General features: G+C 39.3%; 1 protein-coding gene and 1 long non-coding RNA gene across 3 annotated transcripts; one reads left to right on the top strand and one right to left on the bottom strand.

Moving 5' to 3' along the window:
- Positions 1-323: 323 nt before the first annotated feature.
- On the bottom strand, positions 324-12,525 carry LOC119620850 (uncharacterized). Its single transcript, XR_005237417.2, has 4 exons — positions 12,378-12,525; positions 11,711-11,776; positions 2,114-2,187; positions 324-2,030 (listed from the first exon to the last, which is right to left on the bottom strand). It is a non-coding gene; the product is annotated as an uncharacterized lncRNA (long non-coding RNA).
- A 123-nt stretch (positions 12,526-12,648) lies between these two features.
- On the top strand, positions 12,649-14,767 carry TCEAL9 (transcription elongation factor A like 9). 2 transcript variants are annotated; one of them, XR_005237415.2, is made up of 4 exons: positions 12,649-12,663; positions 12,776-12,902; positions 13,391-13,458; positions 13,911-14,767. XR_005237415.2 is itself a non-coding variant. In XM_007992392.2 (3 exons), exon 3 carries the CDS (start codon positions 13,986-13,988, stop codon positions 14,301-14,303), a length of 318 nt encoding a protein of 105 aa, XP_007990583.1. In that variant the 5' UTR covers positions 12,776-12,902; positions 13,391-13,458; positions 13,911-13,985; the 3' UTR covers positions 14,304-14,767. The 2 variants fall into 2 exon arrangements, 1 of the variants encoding a protein (XP_007990583.1); XM_007992392.2 differs by lacking the exon at positions 12,649-12,663.
- The last annotated feature ends 338 nt before the right edge of the window (positions 14,768-15,105 follow it).

Below are 15,105 nucleotides of genomic sequence, written 5' to 3'. Positions count from 1 at the left end.
ATCCGGCCACTGCACTCCAGCCTGGGCAACAGAGCCAGACTCCGTCTCAAAAAAAAAAAAAAAAAATTACAGCATCTGTAACATACATCATGGATTCAGGGACACTTTTTTTGAGAAAAAGTAAACCATCATATAATGTCTTCACACCTATTGTATGATGCATCCCAACATGAGAAATATTGAAAGATTTTTAAAATAGATCCCATATTAGTCTGTTCTCACATTGCTATAAATAAATACCTGAGACTGGGTAATTCATAAATAAAGAGGTTTAATTGGCTCACAGTTCTTCAGGCTGTACAAGAAGCATAGCAGCTTCTGCTTCTGGGGAGGCCTCAGGAAACTTACAATCATGGCAAAGGCAAAGGGGGAGTGAGACATCTCACATGGCCAGAGCAGAAGGAAGGCGGGGAGGTGCCATGCACTTTTAAACAATCAGATCTCATGAGAACTCACTCTCAGGATGACAACACCAAGTGATATGGTACTAAACTATTCATGAGAAACTGACCCCATGATCCAATTGCCTCCCACCAGGCCCCTCCTCCAACACTGGCGATTACAATTCGACATGAGATTTGGTGGGGACACAGATCCAAACCATATCGGATCCTAATATAAAATAGGATAATTTAGATCTTGTGATATATGATATATGTATTGCTAGGCTCTCAGGCATTTTGACGTATTTCCTTGCAATCTTTTTCTATGCATATTTGTACTCAATATGATTGTGCTTCCTCTGTACTACCAGTGGTTCTCCAGTGTTAGTGTGTGTTAGAATCTTTCAGGGGAGCATGATAATGTGCTTTGGCACCCAGTTAGAAGTTGAGTCATGGAACTTTCAGGGGATGCCAAAGTCTGTCCTGTTAGCAAGAAAGATGACAGGGATTCTGAAACAGCCAGTCTGTGTGACATTCTTTTAAAATCATGTTAAATTATATTCATCTTTTAATCTGGCATGTCATTTTTCCCCTAATAGGCTCCTTAGAAATACAAGTCTTGCCGGGCAAGGTTGCTTACGCCTGTAATCCCAGCACTTTGGGAGACCGAGGCGGGCAGATCACAAGGTCAGGAGTTCAAGACTGGCCTGACCAACATGGTGAAATCCCGTCTCCACTAAAAATACAAAAATTAGCCAGGTGTGGTGGCATGCGCATGTAATCCCAGCTACTCAGGAGGCTGAGGCAGGAGAATCGCTTGAACCTGGCAGACAGAGGCTGCATTGAGCCAAGATCACACCACTGTACTCCAGCCTGGGCAACAGAGCGAGAATCCATCTCAAAAAATAATAATAAATTTTGTGTATATATATATATATGAAATACAAGTCTTTGCCTCTAGGGAAATGGAGAGACTTATTTCCTATTCTTTTGTCAAGAGTAGATCTTGGCAAAGGATTTGAGAGTCCCCACAGAGTAATATTGCCCATATTTAACATGTATAACCTCCACAATACGTTAGACATTATAATAGATACTAGGAGTGTACAGGTGATAAAGACTATACTTGTTATGAGAATGCCACAGTTTTGTAGGAGAGTAATTTTTAACACTTTTAATGAATTTTTTATCTTACCAATTATTTTAAATGCTTTTATGTAGGGAGGAGATCAGGCTTGGGGTGTTACTCAGTTTTGATCTAAGGTGAATATTTCTGTAGTTTATATGCTTTGGGGTATGTCTGTTGCCCTAGTGGGTAGATATGCCCGGAATTTTTTGTATGAAAAGCTATGAATATCCTGAAAGAGAAGTCACCTCTTGCAAGAGCATGGTAGACATAAAAAAGCCAATGTTATCTCACTGCTTTTGGAAATTGCCACTACTAACATAGGTGGCAACTTCCCAAAGTAGTGAATATATAAGCAACACCTTTTTATTATAATTAAGGTAATAGGTAGCTAACTTCAGCTATTCTTCATTTTATTTTATCCATCATTTACTTTATTAATGAAGTCTCATATGCTTGTATTGATTCAGCATCCTCCAACCAAATGGAATCATGTCTGAGTCCTCTGGAGAGCGGAGGACCTAAAAGTAAAATAAGAAAGATCCATTTTATGAAGAACTTTGTTAAGATATCAATTACTGAGCCACATTTGTGTGGTACTCACCTTCAAAAGAGTAACTATAATCCCAGAGAAATCACTGGGGCTTTGACATCTTGAGGACTTCAACACACCAATAGCTGTCAGCAAAATGAAAAAGACAAAGGAGACATAGCAGTAGTGTCCAGAAGACATGAAAGTATCCAGAAAAGGGTGACGCCCACGTCTTGACTGCCTGAACTTGTTCCTGGGCATGGGTTAGACATGCCTCAGCTTTCCTTGAGTGTTTTCAGGGGTCTGGGGTTCTGAAAGGGTAGGATATAGGGTAGGATCTGAACCAACACAACCCACACATTCAGTTCCTCACCTGATCCACTCAGCAGCCCATGGGGGGCAAATAGTATTCCTTTTTCACAGATGGCAAGGGTGACCCATTAAAGTAATATCATGGTATTATATACTTGGGTTATGTTGCTGAATAAGAAATTCTAAAAATTAATTTGAAGTTAATTTTTTGTTCTTCTAACAAGTTTTTATTGAATGCCACAGTTTTTAAAGCTGATTGGCACATTGGTTACTTAGGGATAGAAGTAATACATACTAATTTTGGAAAAATACAGTTACTAAGAAGAAAAAGTAAAACCATTCATAATTCTGCAATATAACAGATTCATTTTAGTATATATATATTTTCAGACTCTGTTAATGTGTGTAATACATAACTATACTTGACTTAAAATGAAGCGACAGTAATTTTGCACACTGCATTATAAATTGTTTTCTCACTTTAAAATACGTAATGAGAATATTTCTATTCAAATATATTAAACGCTTCTGCTGACAAAAGATTTGCTGATTTGATCAGAATGTAATATTCAAGTAGAAGCTGGCAATACTAAAAGTTTTGAAGTAACTGGATCAACAAAAGTACACCAAGAAAGGCAAAAAAAAAAAGAAAAGAAAAGAAAGAAAGAAAAGACAAAGAAAAACAAAACCCAGAAAGCAGAGTTGAGAAGTATTAACCTCAGAGAAAACGTCTATTTTCTTTTTATTATTATTTTATTTATTTATTTATTTATTATTTATTTTTTTTTTTTTTTGAGACGGAGTCTCGCTCTGTTGCTCAGGTTGGAGTGCAGTGGCTCAATCTCAGCTCACTGCAAGCTCCGCCTCCCGGGTTCATGCCATTCTCCTGCCTCAGCCTCCCAAATAGCTGGGACTACAGCCCCCTGCAACCACACCGGGCGAATTTTTTTGTATTTTTAGTAGAGACGGAGTTTCACCGTGTTAGCCAGGATAGTCTCCATCTCCTGACCTTTTGATCCGCCCGCCTCGGCCTCCCAAAGTGCTGGGATTACAGGCGTGAGCACCGTGCCCAGTAGAAAACTTCTATTTTCAAGGTATAAGGCATCATAATGGTGATAATGAATGAGGTGGTCCCCATCAAGGCCATGGACTATACCTTAACTTCAATCCCGAGTTTTTGCCTTAACTCTCTCATCTTCTCCCTGAATGAACCATTGCATATCATCTTTATCTGCATTTTTCATATCAATGTTATTGATAAGACTACACCTCCCTTAAAATCTTGGACACTATTATTTCCTTCAGACTCCTGGCCTTTATTCCCTCACAAAGGGGGAACTTCCTCTCCATTTTGCACAGGGGCCTGCTCCCCTCCTTCTGTTTCCTTTTTTATTTTTCCTGGAGGACGTTTTCCATATTGAGATTTCTCTCCAGCTTATTCTACTTGGCACTCCATCACTCCTAGGAGATAAAAGGCGAGCGAAAAGACAATGCTTGGTAGACATATCAGAACCGAAGACAGTGGCCCTACTACGCACCTTTCAAAATTCAGAGCCCTGGATATTGACGGTTTTTAAATTTTTATTTTTCCCACCAGAGAGGACTTATGCGTTCTCCAGGAGGCCTCCTGTTGAAGCACCTCCCTCCCGCTATCTCTTCTCTCCTCCCTCCTTCAAAGCTTAGCATTTTTCTTGTACATCCTTCCCTAGGCCTATGCAGGCACCAAAAAGGGAGGATCTGGAGTGGGGCCCCTAACTGGGCTCTGTCTCCGCCCCTACACACACTCCGCCCCCACCACTGTCCCTAGCATCGACCTGAACCTATCCTTGCAAGTTTCCTCCTCTGGATTCTCACCTTGAGGTGCACCGCAGCGACACTTAACCCGCAGACCTGCAGACGGTCAGGGTGGGGCGAGTGGAGGCTGCTGCCGCTGAGCGCTCGCCCAGACCCAACACGACCCGGCCCCTTCCCCGTCCAGTGTCTTCCAGCCCCATATTTCCCAACTTTGTCCCTTTTATCCATCCTCTCTCCGAAGCCACACTCTGCCCCTGGCCCTACTTGCTATTTAAACATCCACGATGGGGGAAGGCGATAACGGGGACTGTTTAAAATAGAACTTTCACCTTCCGTGTGTCTGTTTCCCTCTCCTGTGATTCATTTCCACACCTCTACAACCAAAATCTTTTGCACCAAAATGGGTGTAGGACACAGGGAGTGGGGTTCTTATCCCCACCCCTGTGGGGAAGGCTATATGGGTATAGCATATACCCACATACCCGTATTCTTACTCCGCTTGCCCCAAGGACCACCCAAAATGGACCTTGGGTAAGGAAGGAGTATCAAAAACGCATATCGGGACCCACTTTAGGACTCTACCCTCAGCAGTCAGCCATCACAGCCCCAGGGTTCCCCCAGAGTTCACGAGCCAGAACACAAACCTGCAGCGTCTGGGACAGTTGTTTTCCTTGTACCTTGACCAGAATTTTCTTCTTCTCCATAATAGTAATAATTAACCAGAAGATACAAAAGGCAGGAAAAAAAGCACTTGAGTAGACTCCCGTTATGTGACAGCAACGTCACAAGTGAGTTGAGACTACCAATTTTCCCTCCCACTCACAAGCGAAACAGCAGGAACCAGCATCCCTCCGCTCTTCCTTCACCCTGGGCCTAGGATGGCTCTTTTTCCACCTTGGCATTTCAGTTGGCCAGGCATAGTATTTGGTTTCTCTAATCATCAGGAAGAGGCAGTGTTTTTCTTGGGGTTATTGTCAATTTACAATTATTGTGGACTTATCTCTTTCCCCTGTTCTAACCTCCCCCCAAACGGCTCCTTTACCCCACCTTCTCTCCCAGTAGTCATTATTTTTCCTCTGAGCCTCTTACCTGCACATAAATGGCCAAGAAGGTGCGTATAAAGAAAGGAGGCTGGGAGTGGAAGTAGAACATTTTCTTCTGTGTATCCTTCTGTTCCAGTGTTTAATTTAAAATGCTTTCTTTTTACATTGAAGAATACAATACTTAACACATTTTGAAGATGGGGGAATGGGCATTTATCCCAAAAGTTCTCTTTTCATTAGGGTGCCTTGTTATTTGGCTAAATTGTCATATATCAGATTAAAATGTTTTTAATCAGCTACAAAAGGAATCACAAACTTTTAAAATAGGCCAATTGTTCACAACCTTTAAAACGTACTCTTTAGGGAGAAAAATAATTTACAATAATAAATAAGATTTTCTACTAAATAAAAAATTCTTCATAATTTGGTTGTGTTTATATTTATCAGTTAGAAAATGTGTCTGATACTTCCCAAATAGCTTAAAAAAACAAGATAGCAAGTTTGAAATTTAAAACCTACATTTTCCTAAAATTAATCAACATGTTATGTGTTTGAGAAATTAATCCCTGGAGAGCCTGTCAACCTTAAATAATGAGATTCAGAAAACCTGATTAAGTACAGAGTTTATTCAAGCGCAAAGCTTGAGTATAGCCACCCTGAAACACCAGCTCCAAACAAATGGAATCAGTGTTCCAAAGTGGAAAAATTAAGGTTTCACTTATATAGGCAGAGACAGAGAAATTTCAGCAGGGTTGCATTTTCCATACAAGACCTGTGCATATGCTGCAGCTATTTATTTTTCCGTGAGGAGGGGTAGTGATCTGAGGGAGTCTTATCTCTGGTGCCATTTTGTCTTAATTATTTACAGGGGGGAAAAAAAGGCAGAAGTTGCAGCTTCATGCCCTGTGACTCAAGCTGCATAGCCACATTCCTCTCAAGGCTCAGAATAATTTAAAGTTCCAGCAGCTTTAAGTTTGAATTATTTAATTTCACAAGCCTAACAAGTGTCTTGTTTTTATCCGATTATAGAAAAATGATCTCCTATCTTTCCCACTTATGGAAGTGTTTAATTTTCACAACTAACTAGTATGGTTTTGTTCTGTTAAAGGAATGCAGCCTGCTAGGCCTCTCACCTCTGGCCTCCTTCCCTCCAGGAAACTCAGGAGGAGGCTGGCCTTGCGGTAGGGTCACTGCCTGCCAATCCATCCCCACCCAAGTAGCCCCTCAGCCAGGTTTAAGACAATGTCCCAGGAACTCTCACTCACTGACCGTATTACTTAGCCTAGACCAGGTGTTCTCAACTAGGAATGTCTGTGGACCATTTGAAATTCTATGCAGGTTTGTGCATGTTTAGGGTTGGTGGGGTACACACACTTTTGTGGGAAGAGGGTTTGTTCCTTAGGAAGCTGGGAAAGCCTGATACATGAGCAGGGTGAAATTATGAGGATGCTGAAGCCATGAGGTCTCCTCGGTGACACAGGAGGAGAAGGATGAATGAGGATAAGAGGAGAGACTGAGAACAACTGAGCCAAGGTAGTGACAGAGCACTGCAGCGCTCAGGTCCTGCTCTTAGACGTCCATTAGGAATTTACTGTCTATTCTCAGTTTCCCTTGAGATCATAATCTTCTCTACTGCCTCATAGATTCTCACCGTAAATCCTACCTCAACTAAACTAGTCTAAATCTCTGTTCCTTACGACTAGTAAGACTATCTAAAAGATTGGTTACCTGTAATAAAATGTTCCTAAAAGTGAACAAACTACTAGTACACATAGTTACAAACAGCATGAAAACTTGTGAAAGGGCTTCAATAGAGTGTTGACCAAAGAAGACACATATATGGGGAATAAGTATAAATTATTCAGCCTCCCTAGGAGTCAAAATGGACAAATTAAAACTTCAAGGCACTCATTCACCTGTGAAATTGGTGAATATTTTTTTAAAAATCATACCATCCATTTTACATGAGTTCATTCACATGGACTGTCAGTACACGTGTAAACTGGTTAAATTACCTTGCAGGCCTTCTTGGTAGTACACATAAAAATAAATAAGATGTTTCAGATTTTTAGACCCAGCAATTTCACTTTTAGAAATTTTTCCTTAGGAAATAATTTTGGTTGTGTGCAAAGATTTTGGGTAAAGTTTGAGTTATAATAGCAAAAACATAGAGGCAGCCTAAATATTAAACAAGTGGTAGATAAATTCCTGTTTTTAACATGATGAAGTACAGTATTTATTGGCATAGAAATATTTACATTGCATTGTTAAATAGAAAATATGTATAAAATAGTGTCCTGGTGTAAACAAATTTTGTATCTATGTATCTATTTATCTCTCTATATTATATCTATATAATAATATATAATATGATTAATATAGCTATATAGTATACTATATATAATATGTAATATATTTATCTCTACACACACACACACACACACACACACACAATCTCCTCCATCCCATTCACAAGCAGAGCAGTGAAAACTGGCCTCTCCTCCTCTCTCCCTTCTTCCTTATTCTGGAATATATATATTTCAATTTTAAAACTGTATATATATATATGTGTGTGTGTGTTTTTTATATATATTATTTACATAAAATTAAATGCCCATATATACAGTGAAGAGTGAATAAAGTCTAGGTTATCTTAAAACTATGTATTTCATTGTTCCATGTATGTAATTCAAGTAAACTATAGAAAATTTGGAAAATACACAAGAATTATAGACATGAAAGTTTTTAGAAGTCTCTACTCCCATAAAATTAAATGGGAGTTTAATTTTAAGTTTAAATGTTTTGATTTTTTCCCCACTAACATTATAACTTATATGAATATGCTATGAAGTAGGTAAGTTTGACTAGGTAGGATTCTACCTTATATGCTGACTTTAGAATCCATCCTTGGCTTAAGATGCAACTCCACCGCACTAACACATTCAGTGATAATTGAGAGGAAATCTACAGAAAGGACATAAGGGTTTAGATTGACAATATGTAGTGATTGCCTAATTAATATTTGTGAAATCAATAAGTGGATGAAATGTATATTTGAGAGCCACCAAATAAATGAAATTGAGTGTACATTATTGAGGGTTTCCTTCCTTCTGTATGTATTTTTAAGTATAACCGGGATAGTTTTATATACATTATTTATAACCTGCTTTTAAATAATAGTTATTTTCTTTATTTGCAAAAAATAAAACATTTTTACTGGAAAAAAGTAAGGGAACTATAGATACATGCCACATGTCAAGCAGAGCCAGAAAAACAATCCTTTCTGTTTCTATTCATACATATTTTTTAAAGAATTGAATTGGCAACTAAGAACACTGTTTTATAATCTGTTTAAACTATTATATTATCTCCATAAGTATTACTTTTTCTAGCAAAAATATTTCCCTAGAAAATATTTTCATCAGGTCAAATTTAAGAAAGAGATGCCTCCTTCCCCATGTTAATAATTTAGTACTACACCTTGACCATCTCAAACTTGATTGGAGGGAGGGATAGTCAGAGGAACGGGAAGAGAGCCTCATTTCTAATGCATACTAGTTACAAACATGTAGTCCTTAGAAGAGGTCAGCGGAGCAAGGGAAGGAAATGTGAGGGATTCAACCATTGCAAGGATCTCAAGACTCAAACAGGTAGTGGAGGCACTTAATTCAGACCCTGTTCAGCTACAGAGAAGTATATATATGAAATATGTGCCGTAAAATAAGATCATACTATTTGCAGGCATTTCCTTACTGTAGAAGTCAAACATGCCCCCTGAGAAAATGTGGAAGAGTCTACAATGAAGTAAAAAAAAGAATATATAAATCCATAAGCCCACCAACCACCCAATCATACCTAATTCTAACACTGTTACTGTTAGTAATCTGCTTTTCCTTTACATACAATTATAAAAATTTTCATTTCAATAGATACATGGCTGTCTAATATTTGTCAGATATTTTATTTCTTCATTTTTCAATTTTATCTCAATCATTTTTCTGAATATTAGTAATTGATATATTACTAACTTATTATATATTTATTTATTATTATATTTTAAGTTCTAGGGTACATGTGCACAACGTACAGGTTTGTTAACGTAGGTATACATGTGCCATGTTGGTTTGCTGCACCCATCAACTCGTCATTTACATTAGGTATATCTCCTAATGCTATCCCTCCCCCAGGCCCCCAACCCCCGACAGGCCCTGGTGTGTGATGTTCCCCACCCTGTGTCCAAGTGTTCTCATTGTTCAATTCCCACCTATGAGTGAGAACGTGAGGTGTTTGGTTTTCTTTTTTTTTTTTTTTTTTTTTTTTTGAGACGGAGTCTCGCTCTGCCGCCCAGGCTGGAGTGCAGTGGCCGGATTTCAGCTCACTGCAAGCTCCGCCTCCTGGGTTTATGCCATTCTCCTGCCTCAGCCTCCCGAGTAGCTGGGACTACAGGCGCCTGCCACCTCGCCCGGCTAGTTCTTTGTATTTTTCAGTAGAGACAGGGTTTCACCGTGTTAGCCAGGATGGTCTCGATCTCCTGACCTCGTGATCCACCCGTCTCGGCCTCCCAAAGTGCTGGGATTACAGGCTTGAGCCACCGCGCCCGGCCTGAGGTGTTTGGTTTTCTGATCTTGCAATAGTTTGCTGAGAATGATGGTTTCCAGCTTCATCCATGTCCCTACAAAGGACATGAACTCATCCTTTTTTATGGCTGCATAGTATTCCATGGTGTGTATGTGCCACATTTTCTTAATCCAGTCTATCATTGATGGACATTTGGGTTGGTTCCAAGTCTTTGCTATTGTGAATAGTGCTGCAATAAACATATGTGTTCATGTGTCTTTATAGCAGCATGATTTATAATCCTCTGGGTATATGCCCAGTAATGGAATCACTGGGTCAAGTGGTGTTTCTAGTTCCAGATCCTTGAGGAATTGCCACACTGTCTTCCACAATGGTTGAACTAATTTACACTCCCACCAACAGTGTAAAAGCATCCCTGTTTCTCCACATCCTCTCCAGCATGTTATTTCCTGACTTTTTAATGATCATCATTCTAACTGGTGTGAGATGGTATCTCATTGTGGTTTTGATTTGCATTTCTCTGATGACCAGTGATGATAAGCATTTTTTCATGTGTCTGTTGGCTGCACAAATGTCTTCTTTTGAGAAGTGTCTGTTCATATCCTTTGCCCACTTTTTTTGATGGGGTTGTTTTTTTCTTGTAAATTTATTTGTAGATTCTGGATATTAGCCCTTTGTCAGATGGGTAGATTGCAAAAATTTTCTTCCATTCTGTAGGTTGCCTGTTCACTCTGATGGTAGTTTCTTTTGCTGTGCAGAAGCTCTTTAGTTTAATTAGGTCCCATTTGTCTACTTTGGCTTGGTGTTTTAGTCATGAAGTCCCTGCCCATGCCTATGTCCTGAATGGTATTGCCTAGGTTTTCTTCTAGGGTTTTTATGGTTTTAACATTTAAGTCTTTAATACATCTTGAATTAATTTTTATAACTTATTAGTAATTTAAATATATAAATACAACACTTAGAAAATAAAAGTTCTCTTTATATGAAATACACATTCTCAAGTATATCCTATGATAATCGTTCAGGATATATTCATCTGCATTTCTAATGATATAAAAATACAGTAAGACCCTGAAACAACTTGAGTTTGGATATAACATGATTGGTGATAGCAGGTGGGGAGAGAGTAAAATGGATGGATGATATTTAAGTCCAAGTGCTCAGTCAAGAATTGTTTGTGGCAACAAATCACAGCTGAGTCCTTGACGAATTTGGGCTGTGCAGCCAGCTAGCCAAATAGACTCACATCAGTTGTTCCATCTATCTCTCAGTTACATAACCTGGAAATTTATAGAATGAATTTGTGGACTTCACTTATCATGTTATCTTGGAATTTAATTATATACTCATATTTTAAATACACAAAATAAATATATGTCTACTGTTACAAAAATGTACTACCACATATAAAATTAACTTTCAATTTGTCTGTTTTGTTTAACAATATACATTGAACATTTTTTTCATGTGCGTAAATGTAACTCCACATCATTTTTTCATCAATGTATAATGAAAAAACTTTATAAACTCTATATGAATGATCAAACTTTTCTTAAACCGATTTCCTTTTAGAAACATTTAAGTTTTTGGCTCTTTAAAAAAACACTATTACCACAACTACTACAATGACCATATTTGGCATAGGAGTATTAATGTATGATAAATTTCTAGAAGAGGAACTGATGTGTCCAAAAGCACATATCTTTCAAAGTTTAATATTGCCAAAATGACTTCCAAAAATGTTGTATTACTTAATATTCTCACAGTATATGTTAATATTTGTTTTACCATATCCTCAACTCTGAATATAATAAATATTTGTATCTTCTAATTGTATAGATGAAAAATTAACTCATTTTTATTTTCAATAGATCTCAATTCGATGAGCATATGCTATTATTCCCTTCTGTCAGATGAAGAAACTCAGGCTCACAATGTGTACCTGACAATTGATTAACTGATGATTCTTCAGGCAGCACAGCTTCCTGGTAACACCACCATGAGGACTCTGGAATCAAACATTACTCTTTTTTAAAAAATTTTGAATCATTTTCCTCACAAATGTGTAATATAACAACAGCTTTCACTTTAAAAGCACTTACTATATGCCAGGCACTATTCTAAGCACTGTACATATATTAACTCATGTCATTAAAGTAATTTTGTCTTTGTATTTTCTGACTATAAAAAGATAAAAGTTGCCCAATTCAGTGGCTCAGGCCTGTAATTCCAGCCCTTTGGGAGGTTGAGGCAGGAGGATCACTTGAGCCCAGGAGTTGGAGACCAGCTTGGGGAACATAGACCTTGTCTCTACAAAAAAATTAAAAAACTAGCTGGGCATGGTGGCACACACCTGTAGTCCCAGATACTTGGGAGTCTGAGGCGAGAGGATCGCTCGTGTTAAGGAGTTTGAGGCTGCGGTGAGCTGTGACTGCGCCACTGCAACCCAGCCTGGGCAACAGAGTGAGACTCTGTCTCAAAAAAAAAAAAAAAAAAAAAAAAGACAGAAAGAAAGAAAAAAGAAAAAAGAGAAAGATTAAAGTTACCTTTAAAAAAAGAATATAGAAGTATGAAGAATAAACAGTAAAAATTGCATTAAAATATCTCACTCTTGTTCCAGGGTCTTTTGTTGTTGTTTCACAACTGCTGCCAAGCCCACCCTGCTCCACAACAGCTAAGAACCAGATTGCAGAGGAAATGGAGGCTAGGGGAGGGACGACTGATGGAGGAGTTATCCTGGGAGCGGAAGACTGGAAGAGACAATTCTCGAAAGAAGTAGAAAAGTTCAATAGCTCCAGAAAAAGAGGTAGCCCCTCCCTAGTAATCAGAGTCAAGCAAATAACATTTTTCCCTCCGGGATAGGAAACAACAGAAAAGACTGACAGGGCCAAATGTGTAAGTGGGGGGCGGGGAGGGAGCAGAGGGTGGGCCCACTTCTGCCGCGCTTTTGGTGGGAGTGGAAATTAGGGACCCGAGCTCACTGGTGACGTAGATCTCATGTGACCAGGAGTCGACGTGTGCAGAAGTCCTGGTAGTCTGGTCCTTGTTCCAGTCTGGATACCAGCTTCCTTCAGCAGTGCAGGCGGTGGTCCCTGACGCTAGTGGAAGGAGTCAAACTTGCGGGAATTTTGCAGGTTGGTGTCAATGTAGGTGTTGACTGGGGATTTCTAGGGTGGGGGGGGCTTAAGGCAGAGACTTGTGGGAGTGCCAGTCAGGTCCGTCTCTCCACCCTCCACCTCCAGGTCTACAGGAACTGATGACCCTTGGGAAAGGGACTAGGGGTCCTAGGAGAAGAACAAGTAGACCTGTGATAGTTTAAAAATAATCGTCCTCTGCTATCTAATCCTGCTTTCTGGACCCCCACCCTCCTCCCGAACCCCGCCTCAGTCTTAAAGATAGTTTGGAAATAATCTGCTTTCTCACTCTTTGTTTGATGGGAAAAACGAAGTGACTTGCATGCACTGTGGATAGGGGGTGAACTGGAGGAAACAAAAGGTGGGAAACTTTCCATATCTGAAACCCTAAAGGAGGAAAGCTACGTGTGTCAGTCTCTGGCGCTGGTCTGCCCACCAAGCGCTCGCCCCACCCCCACCGTCCCCTCCCGTTTCCCGTTTGTCTGCAGGTCTGTTGTTTCTAGCAAGACCCAAAGCTAGAAAAGGAGGAGGAAGAAACTGACCCGATCAGTGCCAGGTAGGTGAGAGGACTATTATAAAGTCTCCTGGGGTGGAGACAAAGGTTGTAAGCTCCACTGTTCCTGCCGGCTCCCTTCCACCCCACCCCTTTCCCCTCTTCTTTTCTCTCCCCCTTCTCCTTTCCCCTCTTCCTCTGCCTGCCAGCCACCTTTCTCTTTTCTGGCCTGGTCCCTGTGTTAGGCCCTATGGGGGAAAAAGGATTGGGGAGGGCTGGGAGGCGGAAAGAAGGGCCTTGGAAAAGGTTAGAGGGAAGGACAAGAGAAGTGAGGAGATGGAAAGTGGAGGTAAGAGGAGTGGGGATAGTGAAGCTCTGATTGCTGACTGGGCTTCTTAGTGGAAGATATTTTATAACAGTCTGAATAAAAAAAAAAATTAAATGCTGAGACCTCTGTCCACAGCACCTGTCCACTCACCAAGTCTTTAACTTACTGTCTTCTTTTTGCTTTCTAGAAGTCATTGTATTCCAAGAAGAATACACAAAAAAATAAAATAAGGAAGGAAGGAAGAGAGGTAGACAGATACAAGATGAAATCCTGTCAAAAATTTGAAGGAAAACCAGAAAATGAGAGTGAACCAAAGCATGAGGAAGAGCCAAAGCCTGAGGAAAAGCCAGAGGAGGAGGAGGAGAAGCTAGAGGAGGAGGCCAAAGCAAAAGGAACTTTTAGAGAAAGGCTGATTCAATCTCTCCAGGAGTTTAAAGAAGATATACACAACAGGCATTTAAGCAATGAAGATATGTTTAGAGAAGTGGATGAAATAGACGAGATAAGGAGAGTCAGAAACAAACTTATAGTGATGCGTTGGAAGGTCAATCGAAACCACCCTTACCCCTATTTAATGTAGTTTACCTTGATTTTTTCTGATATTAACAATACCATATAGCTTGCTTTTTATTAGCATTTCCTGATATTCCTTTGTCCATATTTCTACTTATAACCTGTTGCTATTAATGGTTTTAGATGTATCTCTTGTTATCTGCATCTCATTGTTTATTGTATTTTGAACCAATCTACAAGTCTCTGTCTTTTAATAAAAGAACTTTACTCATTTGTAAAAAAGAGGTTCTTGGTAGGATATAAAATGGAAAAAGGCTAAGTAATATGTGAATATCATATTTTTGAAAGGTAAAAAGTACATTTGTATATTACATATATGGACATAACTTGTGAAGGATGAAAGAAAGTATAGCCTCTCGGTGGTGGGATTATGAATGATTTTTCTCCTTTTGCTTATTTGTATTTTCTATATTCCTAAAATTAACACACATTATTGTTGCTAGAATAATAAAAGCTTTATAACAAAAAGAAGCAACAAGCAGCACTTATTAGTTTATTTCGAAACGTATTGGGGCATTTAATATTTGTTGACAGAATTTTAGAAGCAAATGTGAACTTCAAAGCAACTCCAGACCACTTAGCTAGAATAATAAATTTTACATATTTTCTCATCTTTAAAATAAAGAAAATAATCTCACAAGGATCTGGTGAGGGCCAAATAAGGTAATGACTGTGAGCTATGTTTGACAGTTTTGTTCCCATTCCCAACTCCGTAAGAGATTAATTTCAGGGATTTGGAAGGGTGGAGAAAGTAGTTCTTATCTGTGATTAAGAACAAACCCAAGGCTGGGTGGCTCACACCTCTAATC

Source organism: Chlorocebus sabaeus, chromosome X, assembly GCF_047675955.1.
Source record: "Chlorocebus sabaeus isolate Y175 chromosome X, mChlSab1.0.hap1, whole genome shotgun sequence".
NCBI classification, from domain to species: domain Eukaryota; kingdom Metazoa; phylum Chordata; class Mammalia; order Primates; family Cercopithecidae; genus Chlorocebus; species Chlorocebus sabaeus.
This window is presented reverse-complemented; position numbering and strand designations above follow the sequence as displayed.

Excerpts from the sequence above, each read along its gene's own strand:
- TCEAL9 (XM_007992392.2), top strand. The coding sequence starts at position 13,986 with ATGAAATCCTGTCAAAAATTTGAAGGAAAACCAGAAAATGAGAGTGAA.